Source organism: Oncorhynchus keta, chromosome 26 (genome assembly GCF_023373465.1).
Source record: "Oncorhynchus keta strain PuntledgeMale-10-30-2019 chromosome 26, Oket_V2, whole genome shotgun sequence".
NCBI classification, from domain to species: domain Eukaryota; kingdom Metazoa; phylum Chordata; class Actinopteri; order Salmoniformes; family Salmonidae; genus Oncorhynchus; species Oncorhynchus keta.
The window spans coordinates 7577315-7598233 of NC_068446.1; the positions used below are offsets into that span (position 1 = coordinate 7577315).

General features: G+C 44.2%; 1 protein-coding gene across 1 annotated transcript in view; it reads right to left on the reverse strand.

The window, feature by feature from the left end:
• Positions 1-20919, reverse strand: part of LOC118358630 (microtubule-associated serine/threonine-protein kinase 2) — a 168284-nt gene that overhangs the window by 117534 nt on the left and 29831 nt on the right. Inside the window, 1 exon segment of the mRNA XM_052480137.1 lies at positions 14459-14490. Coding sequence (XP_052336097.1) covers positions 14459-14490 — 32 coding nt within the window.

Below are 20919 nucleotides of genomic sequence, written 5' to 3' on the forward strand. Positions count from 1 at the left end.
TTATGGGGTATTGTGTGTAGATTGACGAGGACAAAAAAAACTATGTAATACATTTTAGAATAAGGCTGTCACGTAACAAAATGTGGAAAAAGTCAAGGGGTCTGAATACTTTCCAAAGGCACTGTATGCCTTTATTTAACTAGGCAAGTCAGTTAAGAACAAATTCTTATTTACAATGCCGGCCTAGGAACAGTGGGTTAACTGCCTTGTTCAGGGGCAGAACAACAGATTTTTACCTTGTCAGCTCTGGGATTCGATCTAACAACCTTCCGGTTACTAGTCCAAAACTCTAACCACTAGGCTACCTGTCACCTGTATGTACATATAGGTATTTATAAAGTGACAAGGCAACAGGATGGATAATAAACAGTAGCAACAGCCTTGAGTCAAAAAAGATACTGTGTGAGCTCCCCTACTTGCTACTTCCAATCAAATCAAATCAAATCTCATTTTATTTGTCACATACACATGGTTAGCAGATGTTAGTGCGAGTGTAGCGAAATGCTTGTGCTTCTAGTTCTGACAATGCAGTAATAACCAACAAGTAATCTAGCTAACAATTCCAAAACTACTACCTTATAGACACAAGTGTAAGGGGATAAAGAATATGTACATAAAGATATATGAATGAGTGATGGTACAGAGCGGCATAGGCAAGATACAGTAGGTGGTATTGAGTGCAGTATATACATATGAGATGAGTATGTAAACAAAGTGGCATAGTTAAAGTGGCTAGTGATACATGTATTACATAAGGATGCAGTAGATGATATAGAGTACAGTATATACGTATACATATGAGATTAATAATGTAGGGTATGTAAACATTATATTAGGTAGCATTGTTTAAAGTGGCTAGTGATATATTTTACATAATTTCCCATCAATTCCCATTATTAAAGTGGCTGGAGTTGAGTCAGTGTGTTGGCAGCAGCCACTCAATGTTAGTGGTGGCTGTTTAACAGTCTGATGGCCTTGAGATAGAAGCTGTTATTCAGTCTCTCGGTCCCAGCTTTGATGCACCTGTACTGACCTCGCCTTCTGGATGATAGCGGGGTGAACAGGCAGTGGCTCGGGTGGTTGCTGTCCTTGATGATCTTTATGGCCTTCCTGTGACATCGGGTGGTGTCGGTGTCATGGAGGGCAGGTAGTTTGCCCCCGGTGATGCGTTGTGCAGATCTCACTACCCTCTGGAGAGCCTTACGGTTGTGGGCGGAGCAGTTGCCGTACCAGGCGGTGATACAGCCCGACAGGATGCTCTCGATTGTGCATCTGTAGAAGTTTGTGAGTGCTTTTGGCGACAAGCCAAATTTCTTCAGCCTCCTGAGGTTGAAGAGGCGCTACTGCGCCTTCTTCACGATGCTGTCTGTGTGGGTGGACCAATTCAGTTTGTCTGTGATGTGTACGCCGAGGAACTTAAAACTTACTACCCTCTCCACTACTGTTCCATCGATGTGGATAGGGGGGTGTTCCCTCTGCTGTTTCCTGAAGTCCACAATCATCTCCTTAGTTTTGTTGAAGTTGAGTGTGAGGTTATTTTCCTGACACCACACTCCGAGGGCCCTCACCTCCTCCCTGTAGGCCGTCTCGTCGTTGTTGGTAATCAAGCCTACCACTGTTGTGTCGTCCGCAAACTTGATGATTGAGTTGGAGGCGTGCGTGGCCACGCAGTCGTGGGTGAACAGGGAGTACAGGAGAGGGCTCAGAACGCACCCTTGTGGGGCCCCAGTGTTGAGGATCAGCGGGGTGGAGATGTTGTTGCCTACCCTCACCACCTGGGAGCGGCCCGTCAGGAAGTCCAGTACCCAGTGGCACAGGGCGGGGTCGAGACCTAGGGTCTCGAGCTTGATGACGAGCTTGGAGGGCACTTGTTACACTTTTAACGCTTAGCAAGACAGGAACATGGTCTAATTCACACACTTATCAAGAGAACATCCCTGGTCATCCCTACTGCCTCAGATCTGGCGGACTCACTAAGCACATGCCTCATTTGTAAATGATATCTTAGTGTTGGAGCGTGCCCATCTATCCGTAAATTAAAAAAAAACACGAAAATGAAGCTTTCTGGCTGGCTTAATTTAAGAACATTTTATTATTTGTACTTTTACTTTGGTTACTGAAATATATTTTTGAAATTACATTTACTTTTGATACTTAATTATATTTAAAAGCAAATTCTTTAGTTAAAAGCAAATACTTTTGGACTTTTACTCAAGTAGTATTTTACTGGGTGACCTTCACTTTTACTTGAGTCATTTACTTTTACTCAAGTATGACAATTGGGTACTTTTTCCACCACTGCCAATAGCTACCTGGACTAACTAATTTAGCAGTCTGATGGCTTAGGGGTAGAAGCCGATCAAGGTCCTGTTGGTTCCAGACTTGGTGCATCGGAACCGCTTGCTGCGAGGTAGCAGAGAGAACAGTCTATAACTTGGGTGGCTGGAGTTTCTGACCATTTTTAGGGCCTTCCTCTGACGCTGACTGGCATAGAGCGCCTGGATGGCAGGGATCTCAGCCCTAGTAATGTACTGGGCCATGCGCACTCCCCTCTGTAGCGCCTTGCGGTTGGATGTCAAGCAGTTGCCATACCAAGTGGCGATGCAGCCAATCAAGATGACTCACAATGGTGCAGCTGTAGAACTTTTTGAGGATCATGCCAAATCTTTTTAGCTTCCTGAGTGGGAAGAAATGTTATCATGCCCTCTTCACAACCATGTGGACCATGATAATTCCTTAAGTGTTGTGGACACCGAGGAACTTGAAGCTCTTGATTCACTCCACTACAGCCGTGTATCGATGAGTATGGGGGAGGAGTGCTCTTCCCCCCACTTCCTGTAGTCCACATCAGCTCCTTTGATCTACACAACACCGATGTATGTAATCATTTATGTAGTAATGGGTGATAAATTGGGACGTTTCACTACTAACACTACATATGTCCTACTTAAATCACTACATAATTCTCCCTTAATGACTACTGTGTACCTACTGAGATTTTGGGTATCTACAACTTAAAACCTACACAGTTCCTACGTGTTCACTATTGAATGACTACACAATGCCTACACGCCACTGCTGTATGTCTACTCAATGCCTATTGAATTACTAGTGCCGTGCCATCTGTGTGTGTAGTGTTGTGTCACTACTGATCACAACTGAATTGCCCCTGCTACTTTTTCATGTCCTACATAAACCCATTTGAATTACTATCGAAAACATTCACTTCTGTTTGCCAACTCAAAACCACTATTGACATCTTGTTGTTTTACTACTGTGTCACTAGTGGACTAGTGCACATTTTATTTCCTAATTGTTCTAACTGTAGCTGTATCACCAAAGAAGAAACTACACGCTTATACAAACATTATTATTTTTATTTTTAAATACCTATGAAATATTTACACTTTTCTCTTAATCCCTTTGAGGCCTTGTCTTCATTCAGCTTTGATTTAACTATCTTCAGATCCTCTTTTTTGTTGCAGCCACATTTCTCCACCACATAAACCTTTCAGAAAATAAAGACAAGCAGAAGATACAACCAATTATAAGCCGTTACCAATCATCCTGCTAACAGAGGTCACATAAGACAACACAGAAAAACATTTTATAAACAATGTTAATCTCATAAACAACGGGCTCCAGTCTTCTTATGTTGAGAGCCTCCTTGGCAACAGGTTAAGAGGTAGGTAGAATGGGTAAGTATACCAATATGAATATACTGTACATTTGCATACAAACACACATACTTATTAGCAGGGTTGGGTAGGTTACTTTCTAAATGTAATCCGTTGCAGTTACTAGTTACCTGTCCAAAATTGTAATCAGTATTGTAACTTTTGGATTACCCAAACTCAGTAACGTAATCTGATTACATTCCATTACTTTTAGATCACTTTCCCCTGAAGAGACATTAGAAAAATACAAAAATGTATGTTACCAATTGAACAACATCTATTGCAGGATAAATCAATGTTAAAGTTTACACAGCTGGACATATATGGATGTTAAATGTTACTTTATGGGTTGGTTATGTAGGCTTCTTCTAACCCATGTCTATTAGAATTCCAGTCATTCCAATAAATGTTATACCCCATTTATCTTCAAGAGAAGGACTTGGAAATATGAAAGTATAGATTAGCCAAATTGTTTTACCTGAGCATAACCCCAGAACTAAGGACTTATTAGCCAGCCCTACTCTGTTGCTTATGATTTTCTTGTCATGGAGGACTGATTGGGCTCATTGATTCCAGTTGAAAAATAAATGCTGCACTTATGGAATGGCATAATTTGAGCACTATTGAAACGTGATATTTACATGCTATAGGCCTGTTGTTTATGATTTTCTTGTCATGGAGGACTGATTGGGCTCATTGATTCCAGTTGAAAAATAAATGCTGCACTTATGGAATGGCATAATTTGAGCACTATTGAAACGTGATATTTACATGCTATAGGCCTGTTGTTTATGATTTTCTTGTCATGGAGGACTGATTGGGCTCATTGATTCGAGTTGAAAAATAAATGCTGCACTTATGGAATGGCATAATTTGAGCACTATTGAAACGTGATATTTACATGCTATAGGCCTGTTGTTTATGATTTTCTTGTCATGGAGGACTGATTGGGCTCATTGATTCGAGTTGAAAAATAAATGCTGCACTTATGGAATGGCATAATTTGAGCACTATTGAAACGTGATATTTACATGCTATAGACCTGTTGTTTATGATTTTCTTGTCATGGAGGACTGATTGGGCTCATTGATTCGAGTTGAAAAATAAATGCTGCACTTATGGAATGGCATAATTTGAGCACTATTGAAACGTGATATTTACATGCTATAGGCCTGTTGTTTATGATTTTCTTGTCATGGAGGACTGATTGGGCTCATTGATTCGAGTTGAAAAATAAATGCTGTACTTATGGAATGGCATAATTTGAGCACTATTGAAACGTGATATTTACATGCTATAGGCCTGTTGTTTACCTTTTTGTTGGTCACACTTTGATATCTTGATAATATGCAGCTGTTTAAAGGCCAAATCCACGGATGAAACAGTAACAAAATGGCCGCCCCGCCTCTGTTTTGGTAAAAAGCTGAGGGATGGGACTGGAGAAATGTACCCACTCTCAGATTAACAGACAGAGCATTAGATGCAAGGACTGACCCTCCATGCCTACCAGGGTACAGTGGGTTAACTGCCTTGCTCATGGGCAGAATGACAGATTTTTACCTTGTCAGCTCAGGGATTCGATCCAGTATCGTTTCAGTTACCAGCCCAACACTCTAACCACCAGGCTACCTGCCGCCCCAACAAAGACAACAATCTCTATGACAATGGATAACAGCTAAGACTGTTTTGGCTTGCAATCGTGTGTTAAAAAAAGTTATACAAAAAAAATTAACAAAGACATGAAAGTATTCATTAAACATATAGGAAAGTCAAACGTACAGATGGTGTCAGCAGAATAGCTATGACAGACAGGATGACAAAGGACGGAAGACGACTACATTCAGGATTGTCCTACAGCCAACTACTTCCTGTTTTGTCTGGCTATAGTGTTGTGATACTTATTTACAACCTACATCGAGTAGTAAAAAGCTCTACCTGATTGCTATAGACCAGGTATTCCCAAACTGGGGTACATGTACCCCAATGCTGTTGGGGGGTATGCCAAATACAAATGTGATTCACATTTTCAAACAGTCCATTTATATTTTCCAACAGGGCTATTCATTTGGGTGAGTTTTTTTTAAGCCTTGTTTCACCACCAAAAATAAAGTTAAAGCATCTAGTATTCAGTGAAATAGCAACACAATGTCAAATGCAGGTAGCCTAGTCAAATAGTTAACATCCAATCACATTAACCAGGTAGTCTAGTCAAATAGTTAACATCCAATCACATTAACCGTTACTCTCTTGCGGGAATTCCACTAAGGGTCCGTATGGAGCCAAACGTAGCTGCTGCTCATTCCGTTTGCTCCAAAAAGGATAAATGGTTAAACAAATGAAGGCCTGCGTTCCATGGAGACATATACCAGCTCTACTGGTAGTACTGCCACTTCCAGCAGTACTACAACCTGCACCTGTCGATGACACAAGTTGTTCTGCTTCCACGAGCACATCCAAATGCTAGCATCAGTCATTCTACATATGTTGTTAGCCCAGCTAGCATGGACACTGACAGTTGTGAATCTGATGCAGCCGAAGAGCTACTGCCCCCTTACCGGGGAAAGCACGGAACAACAGACAGAGACGTTGGACCTAAGTCCTCCACAATAGTATTGGGCTTGCCTTGTCCTAGCCACTCGGTAGCTCACCATACGCTTCTAGCCCGTTCTTATTAATGGTATCTGTTGCTTTTATACATGTCTTAATATTCGAAAGTCGTCTTATTTCTCGCTCAAAAACCTCCTGTGGCTTATCTTTCAAATTGTCATGTTTTGTTTCAACAATTACTGCTTCACATACAAGCCAGTGAATTATATGCGTTACAGCTGGATGTGTCAACAGGCCTGGCACAGCTCCTGGTATATGTTACGTTCATGGGGGGGTCCATTAAGGAAGACATCCTCTTCTGCAAAACCCATGAAACCAGGACAACATGAGAGGATATTTGTAAAGTACTGGACAGCTTTGTGACATTAAATGGACTTTGGTGGTCAAGATGTGTTGGTATCTGCACTGATGGTGCAAAAGCCATGACATGGAGACATAGTGGAGTGGTAACGAGCGTGCGAGCAATTGCTAACGCTTTTACGACGTACAGAAAGAAGTGCGCTGGTTATCAAGGGGCAAAGTATTGACATGTTTTTTTTTTTATTGAGAGATGAGCTTAAAGTTTTTTCACTGACCATAGTTTTCACTTGTCTGACCGCTTGCATGATGACGAGTTTCTCACACGTCTGGGTGATGTTTTTTCTTGCCTGAATTATCTGAATCTAGGATTACAGCGACTCTCTGCAACTATATTCAATGTACGGGAAAAAATTCAGGCTATGATTAAGAAGTTGGAGCTCTTCTCTGTCTGCATTAACAAGGACAACACACAAGTCTTTCCATCATTGAATGATTGTTTTGTGTGCAAATGAACTCAAGCTTACGGACAAATGTCAAATGTGATATAGCGAAGCACCTGATTGAGTTGGGTACGCAATTACGCAGGTACTTTCCCGAAATGGATGACACAAACAACTGGATTCGTTATTCCTTTCATGTCCTGCCTCCAGTCCACTTACCGATATCTGATCAAGAGAGCCTCATCGAAATTGCAACAAGAGGTTCTGTCTTGGCAAATCGTGCTGTTAAGACACTGATGACCTTTGCAACCACGTACCTATGTGAGTGAATGTGAGCGAATTTCTCATCCCTCACTAGCATGAAAACTAAATACAGGATCAGACTGTGTGTGGAAAATGATTTAAGAGTGAGACTCTCTCCAATACAACCCAACATTACAGAGTGATGTGCATCCATCCTTTCAAGCACACCCTTCACAATAACCTGTGGTAAGTTATTCACAATTTTCAATGAACAAATACAGTTTTATATGTAAGATTGCTAAATAAACAGCACAATTATTGATTATTATTATATTATTATTTGTGCCCTGGTCCTATAAGAGCTCCTTGTCACTTCCCACGAGCCGGGTTGTGACAAAAACTCACACTCATTCTTATGTTTAATACATGTATTGTATAGTGTGTGTGTGTGTGGCAGGCTCACAACGATGGCAAAAAAACAACATTTGAGAGTGTGCTGACCCTGATGCTAGAGGGGGTACGCAGCTGGAGGTTGAATGTTTTGAAGGGGTACGGGACAATAAAGAGTTTGGGAACCACTGTGCAGCCTGTGCAGTAAAGCTGTAGGGTTTGGACTACTTATTTACTTCCAACATCAAGTAGTAAACATCTCTACTTACTACTCAAAACAGTACTGTTTTCCTACTGAACACGACAACAAAACTCTACTTGAGTATCTTGAGCAGTGCATTCACTACACAATCCCTACAGGTCTCTACATAGTCACTACTGCACGAATAGGTTTTGTGTAGTGATTCAGGAGTACAACTAACCTGACTCTGCTTTACAAACACACATATGCTTACTGTACCTAGTCTGAACACACAGAATGTGATGCCTTTTATGAGAGGGCCTTTGACATTAGAGTGCTATCAGCTAGTTTCTTGTTTGGTATTATTACACTCTCCCTCTGTCTCCCTCTCACACTCCTCAACAGACACATGTACACACATGTCTTAAAGGACAATTCTGACACGTTCTGACCAATTATTAAGCACTACTTAAGGATTGATACACATTTTGAAGTTGTATTGTTTTTGTTAGTCATACTGCACGATTCCTTGTTTTTGTCATTTTGAAGCTTCTGTGTTGCCCAAGTCTACAGCATACCATGATTCCCAGGGTGCATTTCATCTCCCTAGCTGGCTATCAAGCCCAGACGAAGCTTAGTCTAAATATATTGCTTACGTCACAAGTTATGAGTGCATTTCACGTTACTTTTCGGGTTGTAAATATACTGTAATGCTTGCATGAATGTCGTGCTGAATATATGTTCATGTCCTCGTCCTTGTCACCAATCAACTGCAATACACTTCAAAATAATTCAAATTTTAGATGCTAACTACCTACGCAAACCATAACACAGAGTTACTGTATCTAGTTAGCATGCTAGCTAGCCCAACTGCTACATCTAGAATAATAGTGTTTCAACAATAACAACTACAAAACAACAGTCCAAACAACATGTAGGCTGTTAGAAGAACACAACATTTATTATGGCATTTACAGGCAAATCATTACGGAATCCTAGTCTCTCAGACTGAAAATATAGACTATTTGGAAAGGGCACAATTGCTGCCGGAGCTGCAACTTCGGCGGGTGATGGAATCAAGGGAGTTTGAGCCTTGAACACAGCAAATGATTGTAGCAAGCTGACTAGAAATATAATTCTATAGGTTTTGAGCATATATATATATAAAATATGTACAGATGTTATTAGACAAAGACAAACAGAACAACATATAGCAAGGAGTTATATAGATTATTGAAAATTACTGCCCATAATTTCTTGTATTAGTCATCTCTGGGATCAGAGATGTCACAAAGAAGCAAGTTCCCGGTTTAGCTCATCACTACACAGTCAATAGGCGTGAAATCATACAATTACACTAAACCTGTGTAACATATCACTAAATACTTAATAATAACAAACCAAATGTTAAAAGCGGCGGAGTTGTCCTTTAAAGGTGAACTGTTACTCTCGGAGTTAAGGGACCGGGTCATAAACACATGCCAGTACTACCCATACCAACACCAGTCGACACACAGACCCAGCCAGTCTTACCTCCAGAGGAAGGGGTTTACCACCTGGTGGACAGGGGCTGACAGTGGGCCCTCTGGGTGGGCAGAGGTGGAGTAGAGGAGGAGGGAGGGCTGGGAGGAGGAGGTGTGGAAGGACGGAGGGAGTGAGGTGGGAGAGAGCAGGTGCTGCAGGAGGCTGCTGTTGCCATGGCAGCGGTGCTGAGCGGCCGGCCAGATTCTACAGTTTGCCACGGACGGGCAGATGGGAGGAAGGAGGAAATGGAAGAATAGCGGGAAGGTGAGAGTACTGTCTGATAAACAACAGTGGGGTTTAAAATCGCCACACAATCACCACCAACACTAACTATTGTACGACTAGTAACTAACCTAACTTCATTCCATACAAGCTTTGATAAAGAAAGCAAAAGCTTGGCTGTGTACTCAGGCAGTGGATCACTCAGCCTTCTGCTCTGAGGCTGGTACGGACTGGGAGTCAACTCTTGGAAAGGCAGGACTGTTGGCAGGCTGGGTAGAGAGGAGCCATATGGGACTAGTCTAAAACAGGTCTGGACCTCCTGGCGAGTGACCAGAATGTGTGAGAATATAACCCTGGCAGCAGCCTGCTGTGTGTGTATGACTGTGTATGCGTGTATGACTGGGCAGTAACCTGGTATTCAAATTACCCCCCCCCCCACCCCACCCCCTCTGCGAATGTAGGATTTCCCTCTCCTCTAATCTCTCCTCCTTATCTCCCCCCTTTCTTTACCTCCTCACTTTCCCTCCACCTCTCCTCCAGTTTTTCCGCTCAGCCTGAGTTCTGATCTGTGTTTCCGTGGCTGTGTGTGTGCACTGTATGTGTCGGAGGGGGTGTAAACTGACGCTGCCGGGCCCATCACTCTACTCTCAGAACTACAGCTCCACAACAAAAAGGACAGAGACTCACACACATACAGTAGGGTCAGTTAACCCTTTGTGGTCAGTGTGTGTGTGTGAGTGTGTCTTACTGCATGCGCAGGTCAGGAGCTCCTGGCCTCTCCTTCCTCCTCTTCATCATGTTTCCAATGGCAACGGTAAAGCAAGGGGTGGGCTCAGGGTGAAAGTCAGTGTCGCTCCAGTGGACTCTGCCACCTGTCCATCAAAGCCATGCTGGCCAATGAGCTGACCGCTCACCTCTCAAAACAACACTACAAAGCCCTCACTGACCAGTCTTTCATAACACACAATGAGTATACGTAACTGTGTGTGTCTATGTGTGTGTGCAGGCACACTTGTGTGTATGAGTGAGTAATGGTGTGTGTGTAACACAATCCAAAATCAAGCTGTCAATCTTAAGAGGTCGTGGGGTGCGGACTGGGCAGTACACAGACAGGCACAGTGCATTCGGAAAGCATTCAGACCCCTTGACTTTTTCCACATTTCATTATGTTACAGCCTTGTTCTAAAATGGATTCAATTGTTTTTTTTCCCCGCTCATCAATCTACACACAACACCCCGTAATCTCACAGCAAAAACTGAATTGGTGAACATTCACCCCAGTCTGAGGTCCTGAGCGCTCTGGAGCAGGTTTTCCTCAAGGATCTCTCTGTACTTTTCTCCATTCCTCTTTCCCTCAATCCTGACTAATCTCCCAGTCCCTGCCACTGAAAACACCATGCATGTTGCCACCACCATGCATCACTGTAGGGATTGTGCCAGGTTTCCTACAGACGTGACGCTTGGCATTGAGTAGGTAACTTAGGTAACTTTTGGCAAACTCCAAGCGGGTTGTCATGTGCCTTTTACTGAGGAGTGGCTTACTTCTAGCCACTCTACCACAAAAACCTGATTGGTGGAGTGATGCAGAGATGGTTGTCCTTCTGGAAGGTTCTCCCATCTCCACAGATAAACTCTGACCATCAAGTTCTTGGTCACCACCCTGAGGGGGTCCTTCTCCCCCGACAGCTCAGTTTGGCCGGGCGTCCAGCTCTATTAAGAGTCTTGGTGGTTCCAAACTTCTTCCATTTAAGGATGATGGAGACAACTGTGTTCTTGCGGACCTTCAATGCTGCAGACATTTTTTGGTACCCTTCCCTAGATCTGTGCCTTGACACAATCCTGTCTCGTAGCTCTACAGACAATTCAATCAACCTCATGGATTTGTTTTTGCTCTGACATACACTGTCAACTGTGGGAACACAGGTGTGTGCCTTTCCAAATCATGTGCAATCAATTGAATTTACCACAGGTGGACCCCAATCAAATTGTAGAAACATCTTAAGGATGATCAATGGAAACAGGATGCACCTGAGCTCAATTTTGAGTCTCAAAGCGAAGGGTGTGAATAGTTTTTTAAAAAAAATTCTGCTTTGTCATTATGGGGTATTGAGTGTCGATTGATGAGGGAAAAAAGTATTTAACCCATTTTAGAATAAGGCTGTAACGTGTGGAAAAAGTTTTTTTAAGTAAAGGGGTCTGAATATTTTCCAGAACGCACTGAATGTCAGGTATCTAGGCTACAGTGTTCTCAGTGCTCTGTACTGACAAAGACCAGGGCTCATAACAGCTTATCACTGCTGCTGAGTCACACACACTAACACATAGACACTATCCATCTCTCTAACAAACACTGATCCAGCTATAACAACATCAAACCATTCAGAAACACTCTCCAAGCAGCCCCCTGTCTTCTGAACACACACACAGGTCAAGTATAGGTCAGCATTGGTTCGAATAGCCTCACATAAATCCTCCGCAGGCAGTATCCCCAAGCTAAGAGCCCCGATCCTGGGGATAGCTTGTCCTCTGCCTCTGCAGTGTCCTGGAGATTTGACTGCGCTCTGTGACTGTCAAACAGTAGTGTCCAAATGGAGAGCGTGACCCTGGTCACTGCTTCTTCAGCCAGAGAGAAAGAGAGAGAGAGAGAGAGAGAGAGAGAGAGCGAGGGCATACAGCCTGAGCTACGGTCACTCTCATTGGTGTTGTCTGAGCGGTAGAGTACAGAGAGAGAGAGAGAGAGAGAGAGAGAGAGAGAGAGAGAGAGAGAGAGAGAGAGAGAGAGAGAGAGAAGCGGGCAGGCACAGAGCATTCTCATGTTATCACAAGACCCTGTGGGAGGTGCAGCTGTCGCCCCTGCCTTATTTTGGCTAGCTAGCCCCCCACCTCCTCTCTCTACCCCTCATCTCCCTGTTCTCTCCAATACCCAATCTCTGTTTGTGGAATCAGAGGGACACAAGTGTCCCTGGTGAGGGAGCCTGCCTATGTAGGGGTTAAACGCAGTTCACATGCCTGGTCAGGGACAGGGACAATGGTTCTGGATCAAAGAAGCTACAGTAGGGGCTATGGTTATTGCTAAGGTTAGCGCTGGAGCATCACTAAACTAATCCAGCCTGATTAGTGGACTGAAGTATGGATATGAAACTTTGTTTGTGTGTGTGTGTGTGTGTGTGTGTGTGTGTGTGTGTGTGTGTGTGTGTGTGTGTGTGTGTGTGTGTGTGTGTGTGTGTGTGTGTGTGTGTGTGTGTGTGTGTGTGTGTGTGTGTGTGTGTGTGTGTGTGTGTGTGTGTGTGTGTGTGTGTGTGTGTGTGTGTGTGTGTGTGTGTGTGTGTGTGTAAGTGGGAGCGAGCATGAGAGCAAGAGGACATGAGTGAAGTAAAACTATATATTTAACATTTCCTATCACTGCTGCTGTAGCAGGGGCCTGGACTCGACAAGGTGTTGAAATCCTTCAACAGGGATTCAGGCCCATGTTGACCATAATGCTTCCCACAGTTGTGTCAAGTTGGCGGGATGTCCTTTGGGTGGTGGACCATTCTTGATACACAAGGGAGGCCCAAACACTGGCCCAAAAGCTGCCTGGAATCTCCTAGCTCTGTTCTGCTCTGCTCACCGGTCAAGTGAACACACACATTCTCACGAGGGCAGGCCTGTCTTCAAATAAGAGATGAAAGATACAACTTTTGTGTTGTGTTTGGGTTACTTTTCAGAGCAGAGCAGAGCCACTGTGGACGCTAAGCTTACAGGCCTGTTCGGCCCCATCCCAATGAGCTTCCACTTGTACCCTTCAGACCTCACTGTACTGTGCTCTTTCTTGACAAGGCAGTTCGTCGTACTGTCAAGGTCAAGGTGGGGATTTGACAACTTTGATGGAATTGCAGAAGCATCTTTTGCCACGTCAACTTCCAAATGGCAAAGCTTTCACTTTAACGGTCAACGTTAAACTGGATACCTCACGGACATGTTGAGGTATGCCTTCACCATGTGATGCACGGGGTTAGAGGAGACACAGGATTCTGACAATGGGAATATGGAAATGAATTGAATCCCCAATGGGATGTGCTGTGTGTCCGCGGAGACAAAGAGACAGAAAGTGTATGGTGTAAAAAAAAATATTTAAAAAAAATCGTTTTTTTTTTAAAAAAAGGTGTAATTCCCTGTGGAATTAACACGCACGCCCGCTCGTCTCGCCCGCCCACTCCCATAACATGCTACCTCATATGCTGCCGTCATGTCTGCATAATGCCACGACAGAGCTTGGCAGTCTGTGATACGACCGTAAAAGTGAAAATGAACGAGACAAAGAGAGAGCCTATGGAGCCCAGAGTCGTTCCGGGAGAGCACGGATTGGCTACAGCGGTCCCCTTTTCCTCCTCTCTCTATCCAGACTTCCCTCTTATCACATTTTCTTTTAGACTAATCATCTTTCCATCAGCAGATCCCTCTCTCCCCTCTCTTACGTTAGCGACAGAGATCTAGAGAGCCCAACCAATGGCGGTTTCAGTGTAGGCTTTAATAATCCTACATTTTAAAAAACCACCCTTGGATGGAGGAGCTCGCAGACCAGGCCCAAGTATCTGGCCCAACCCTGAAGCGTCAAATCCTCCTCAGCACAGGAAGAGTCTCGCAGGAAGAGTCTCACAGGAAGAGTCTCACAGGAAGAGTCAACTTTCTCCTCCCCACTGCTCTTCAAGGCTGTGTTACACAGTCCCAGTACACACAATGGAGTCCATGCAGGGTTCCACAGAGCCCGGTTCAGTGCAACTCTCCATAGAGGCTTTCCTGTTTACAGATGGGCGGAGAGAAAGACGCCTCTGCCCTTGGCAAGGCTGGAGAAGTGAATCAAGAAGAGAGATGGAACGGCTATGGGTACTTACAAACTCCCCCTCCTCGGAAGACTGAGCTCCTTCTGCGAGAGAGAGAGAGAGAGAGAGAGAGAGAGAGAGAGAGAGAGAGAGAGAGAGAGAGAGAGAGAGAGAGAGAGAGAGAGAGAGAGAGAGAGAGAGAGAGAGAGAGAGAGGGAGAGGGAGAGGGAGAGGGAGAGGGAGAGGGAGAGGGAGAGGGAGAGGGAGGGGAGAGGGAGAGAGAGAGGAGAGAGAGAGAGAGAGAGAGAGAGAGAGAGAGGGAGAGAGAGGACATGTCAGTGTACTCATCATTTAGACACATGGAGATATACAGTGTTAAAGTTGTTTGTTATTTGGGATGTAAATAAAAATCCCATGTACACAGTGTTGCTTGACGTCCAGTGAGGAAGCGTGTGTAAAACCCTGAAAATGGCACTAGGTGGCACTGTGTCACCATCTGAATTTGTTGAGTAGCAAAAGCAAATAGCAATGTCTTCCTTACAGTGGTGGCACAGCACGACATTCAGCTGATCCATGGTTTATGTTTTAATGGCAATGACTGGTAGTCGCAGCTTGCACTGTATTCAGTGTAAAAACACCGAGGCAGGCTATTTCCATCGTAAGGTCATTTGAAATACCCTTGACCCGAGTGTTCAACAGACCGGCAGTTCTCAAGGGAGTAACAATTAGCATGGGCCAAGTTGGAGAAACCACTCTCTGCTGAGAGGACAATGATTCTGTAGCTATAATATCAGGTTTGTGTTGATATGAAATAGATATGAACATGATCACAGTGGTGTCTACTGGGTGGGTGTGAGAGCTCTCTATGTGACAACAGAACACTAACACCTACCCAACAGCGTGTGTCACCTGGACCCCTGACACTGTTTACCATCAGCAACACACTCGCGATAGGCTGTGTGTGTGTGTGTGTGTGTGTGTGTGTGTGTGTGTGTGTGTGTGTGTGTGTGTGTGTGTGTGTGTGTGTGTGTGTGTGTGTGTGTGTGTGTGTGTGTGTGTGTGTGTGTGTGTGTGTGTGTGTGTGTGTGTGTGTGTGTGTGTGTGTGTGTGTGTGTGTGTGTGTTTTGAATCAGATAGCCACTAGACAGACAGGCAGACAGGCAGACACACACACAGATAAACACAAGAGTGGGCTTGCTCTAACAGGCTCTGAACCCGACAGGACACGTCGGGGGTGGAGTGCCTCGGATTGGAGTGTGTCGTAACCCCAGGTCAAAAGAGAACATAACTGAAGGAGAAAAAGGACCTTGTCATAAAGACAGATCGATGAAGGGAGCAGGCATCTGCTGCTCCACATTGCCCGACCGCGGTGTATCTTTCAAGCCCACTGCCTGTTTCGCTCCCTCCCGGTCTCTCTGCTTGATAGTCAAATATATACACAGACCATTTCAAAGTGCACACGTAGCGGGCAGAACCGTACTTTTTAGTTAGTGACAGGAGCACTTCTGCATAGATACAGTCAGTCTGCTTGCTGGCTGGCGTCCTCAACCTCACTCTCCATCCCTCTCTCGGACTCAGGATGGCTGTCTCCACATCACTGTCAGACGAGCAGAAGCTCTCTCGCTCTCTCTCTCTCATTCACCCTCTCTCTCTCTAGTGTCTATTATTATTGTTAATTATTAGTGAGCTAATGGAGACATGGAGTTTAAAGAGAGGACAGTACGTGGGAGAAAAAAATATATGTGTGTGTGTGTCTCTACGCTTCATGATGTGTAGTGTGAGTAAGTGTCAGCACTCGGTGTGTTCTAGGGAGTCTAGATAAACAACAACATAGCTCTCAGGACTAAACAGCCTGATTCCATTAGAAGCCCAGAACACAGGACTAATGTCATCGACAGTGTGTGTCTGTGTGCTGCAGAGCCCCGTAACACATCTGCTTCCCCTCTATCTCTAGCTAACTCTCGGGAGGCCTCAACTCAATTTGCCTCCCTACAGATGCTGTTCAGAGCTCAGCTAGAGAGCTCTGCAGGGTGCCTGATATATAGATCTTATCAGGGGACTGGGTATAGTACCCAGACTCATGGAGGAGGAGAGATGGTGATCGTGGGGTAAATCCAGGTAACACTGTAACATTGAGACAAAACAGGATAGGAGACTGCCATTAATACAGTCTTATCAAACAATCTGAAACAAGGGAAGATGTTATTAAAGGGGTGATGGGCTGAAGCCTGGCCGAGGGAGAGAGGGAGGAACAGGGAGGGGAGAGAGGAAAGGGGGAAGAGAAAGGGGGTACGTTCTGCCAACCAACCAGCCACCCACGCATAGCCCTGTAATGTGAAATGATTGCTCTCAGCATCTCTTCTCTGGCAGACTGATTGCATTAGGGCTGCCGCTGCGTGTGTGTTTGTGTGTGTGTGTGGGTGGCTGTGCTGCCCCACATCTCCTCCCCAACCCCCCAAAATAAATGATTAAAATCTCCATGACACACATGCACAAGCACACACACAAACACACGCACAAGCACACACACAAACACACGCACAAGCACACACACAAACACATGCACAAACACACGCACAAGCGCACACACAAACACACGCACAAACACACGCACAAGCGCACACATCAGCTGGTCATGTAATATCTCAAAGGCAGGGTGATGATGAAATTAGCTGGATTGACAGTTTGGATGGTAACCGCCACACACACAAAAAAACGAAAGTAATCTCCTCGATGGAACACAAGCATCAATGTTCCTCTAGGTCCAACCGACATGACAGCGAGAGAGGAGGGAATAGTGATTTATATTTATTATGGATCCCCATTAGCCCAAACACATTAAGGCACATTAAGGCACCAACAAAACAGTACATCACATAACATCATTAGACCACTAAATGTATAATACCACTTTACAACAATACACAAATGTACGTGTGTAGAGTGGTGTGTTAGCGTGGGTGTAAAAATTCACTCAAATCTTATTTGTCACTGGCGCCGAATACGACAAGTGTAGACCTTACTGTGAAATGCTTACTTACGAAACCTTAACCAACAATGCAGTTCAAGAAATAGAGTTCAGAAAACATTTACTTCCATAACGCTGGGTACACACTACAGGACTTTCAGAATCCTAACATCGCTGAGACTCACATTACACAACCGTCTTCCTGCAGTTTTAAGTCTTGCCAACGTAGTGGTCGCTCACACTAAACGATGTGGCACAGACGGGGTTCAACACACTACGAGATTCTTTCACTTGGTCGTGAGGATTCTCGAAGCCACGCTGTCTCGCAAAAAAAACTACGAAGTGAGGATGTCAGTAGATTGTTAAATTGTAGCTTAGAACGAGCTATGGCTCAAAGCAGCCTCATAGAACCTTTCAGTGAAATATTAACGCTTGAAAGGCAAGTACAAACGCACACACAAGTGGTCATCGCTCCTGCTCGAGAGTCTACACATTATGGGGGATGCGAAACAACGTCATTTGGCTTCTTCTCTAGCAGAGCTCTCATTGGCAATGGCTGACCACCGCTCTAAAAACGTGTTCGGGGCACAACTCACACGACAAGGGCATTGCCGATTTTAAGCCGAGAAAGTCAAACATGTTTGAAAATCAAGGGGACCTCTGGGACTACTCAAAGACGGGATCGGTAGTCCTCTGACCCGCTCACATTAACCTCTTGGAACACTAGGGGCAGTATTTCATTTTTGGATGAAAAAACGTTCCAGTTTTAAACAAGATATTTTGTCACGAAAAGATGCTCGACTATGCATATAATTGACAGCTTTGGAAAGAAAACACTCTGATGTTTCCAAAACTGCAAAGATATTATCTGTGAGTGCCACAGAACTGATGCTACAGGCGAAACCAAGATGAAACTTCAAAGAGGAAATGAGCAAAATTTTTGAGGCGCTGTTTTCCATTGTCTGTGAATGCGCCCTGAACGAGCCTACACGTTCTGCCGTTTCCCCAAGGTGTCTGCAGCATTGTGACGTGTTTGTAGGCATATCATTGGAAGATTGGCCATAAGAGACTACATTTACCAGGTGTCCGCCCGGTGTCCTTTGTCGAAATTGGTGCGTAATCTCCAGCTGCACGCATTCATACATGTGATTCAGAGGAGAGAGGAGACTTCCACGAACGATATATCATCGAAGAGATATGTGAAAAACACCTTGAGGATTGATTCTGAACAACGTTTACCATGTTTCAGTCGATATTATGGAGTTAATTTGGAAAAAAGTTCAGCGTTTTGATGACTGAATTTGCTTTTTTTTTTGGTAGCCAAACGTGATGAACAAAACGGAGCGATTTCTCCTACACGAAGAATCTTTCAGGAAAAACTGAACATTTGCTATCTAACTGAGAGTCTCCTCATTGAAAACATCCGAAGTTCTTCAAAGGTAAATGATTTTATTTGAATGCTTTTCTTGTTTTTGTGAAAATGTTGCCCGCTGAATGCTAACGCTAAATGCTACGCTAGCTATCAATACTGTTACACAAATGCTTGTTTTGCTATGGTTGAAAAGCATATTTTGAAAATCTGAGATGACAGTGTTGTTAACAAAAGGCTAAGCTTGAGAGCTTGCATATTTATTTAATTTCATTTGCGATTTTCATGAATAGTTAACGTTGCGTTATGGTAATGAGCTTGAGGCTGTATTCACGATCCCGGATCCGGGATGGCTAGAATCAAGAGGTTAAACGGGCGTCGGTGACGGCCGTGAGCCCCAAGTAGGCAACGGCATGGCAATTTTGTCTCCGATCTCAAAAAGCCAAAATCGTGATGTGCACGCCAGGCTTTAGTTCTGTGCTTTTACACCTGCATTGTTTGCTGTTTGGGGTTTTAGGCTGGGTTTCTGTACAGCACTTTGAGATATCAGCTGATGTACGAAGGGCTATATAAATAAATTTGATTTGATTTGATTTGATTTAGTAGTTTAATTCATTTTAACGCTGGCATGAGTTACTTGATGTGGAATGGAGTTCCATGTAGTCATGGCTCTGTGTCGTACTGTGCGTTTCCCGGAGTCTACTCTGGACTTGGGGACTGTGAAGAGACCCCTGGTGGCATGTCTTGTGGGGTATGCATGGGTGTCCGAGCTGTGTGTTAGTCATTTGAACAGACAGCTGGGTGCTTTCAAACATGCCAATACCTCTCACAAAGACAGGCAGTGATACAATCAATCTCTCCTCTACTTTTGAGAGATTGACATGCATGTCATTGATGTTAGCTCTCTGTGTACATTTAAGGTCCAGCCGTGCTGCTTTGTTCTGGGCCAATTGTAATTTGCCTATGTCCTCTTTGTGGCACTTGTCCATATGACTGGACAGTAGTCCAGGTGCAACAAGACCAGGGCCTGTAATGACTTGTTTTTGTTGATTCTGATGTCAAGAAAGCAGAGCCCACGCTTTTTTCACGGACATACCTCTCCCCATCTTAGCTAACCGTTGCATCCATATGTTTTGATCAGAACAGTTTACAATCCAGGGTTGGACACCAAGCAGTTTAGTTTCAACCTGCTCAACGTCCACATTATTAATTGCAAAGATTTAGTTGAGGTTTAGGGTTTAGTGAATGGTTTGTGCCAAATACAATTGGTCTGCTGTTTGACCCAGTAAAAGGCGTGCATCGCTATTCTTTGGTGGCGGGGTGACCTTTGCTTCCCTCCAGGGCCGAGGGCACATACTTTCCGGTAGGCAGATAGGAGGGCAATATAGTCCACTATCATCCTTAATAATTGTCCATCCAAGTTGTCAGACACAGGTGGCTTGTCATTGTTGATAGACAACAATCATTTTGTTCACCCCTTCCACACTAGTAGAGACATGGGCAGGGAAAGAGAGTGGGCTGTGCCACATAGTGCTCTCGTCGAGTACACTCACCCAGGACATTTTGGCGGGTTGCTGATGTAGACCGTGGACAGATATTTAAGATAGTATGGCCCTGCCCTGAGCTAAATGCACACGTAACTAACAACATTAACTTAACAGGTGAAAGATGACATCAAACCCACCACTCCCACCCTGCATATACAGTAGTTGGCTAGTAGACAGATAAAGCCCTATTGAGCATAGGCCTAGGCTTCATCAAGTGTCCAACCCAACCCTCTGTAAATGGGGTAAAGTTTCCTTCCCCTTGTCACAAAGCCGCCTACAGACCCTAACAGACAGACAGTAGCTCTGAGCCATGTCCAAGGTAATCGCACCGGGACAAGTAAACCAAAGGATCTCCTAGGATGTCGCCAGGGCTTGGCAGACAGTGACGATAAAGTGAGTGACTCTCGTCTTGCCAGTCAGTGTAGCCTACCAAATAGCATCAGTGGTTTGTATTTCCTGCAACTTTCTGACGAGGCAACGGGAATGCCCTTGTCTGTGTGTGTGCAGTGCGCTGTTAGCAATGATGCTAATGAAAAAAAAAGTATTCTGGTAGACCGAAAGGCTACCCCAAAAACCTTTTTTAATTAAATTTTAACTACAAAGTAGCATATGCTTACCTGGCAGAATTATATCATGATTATTTTCATCA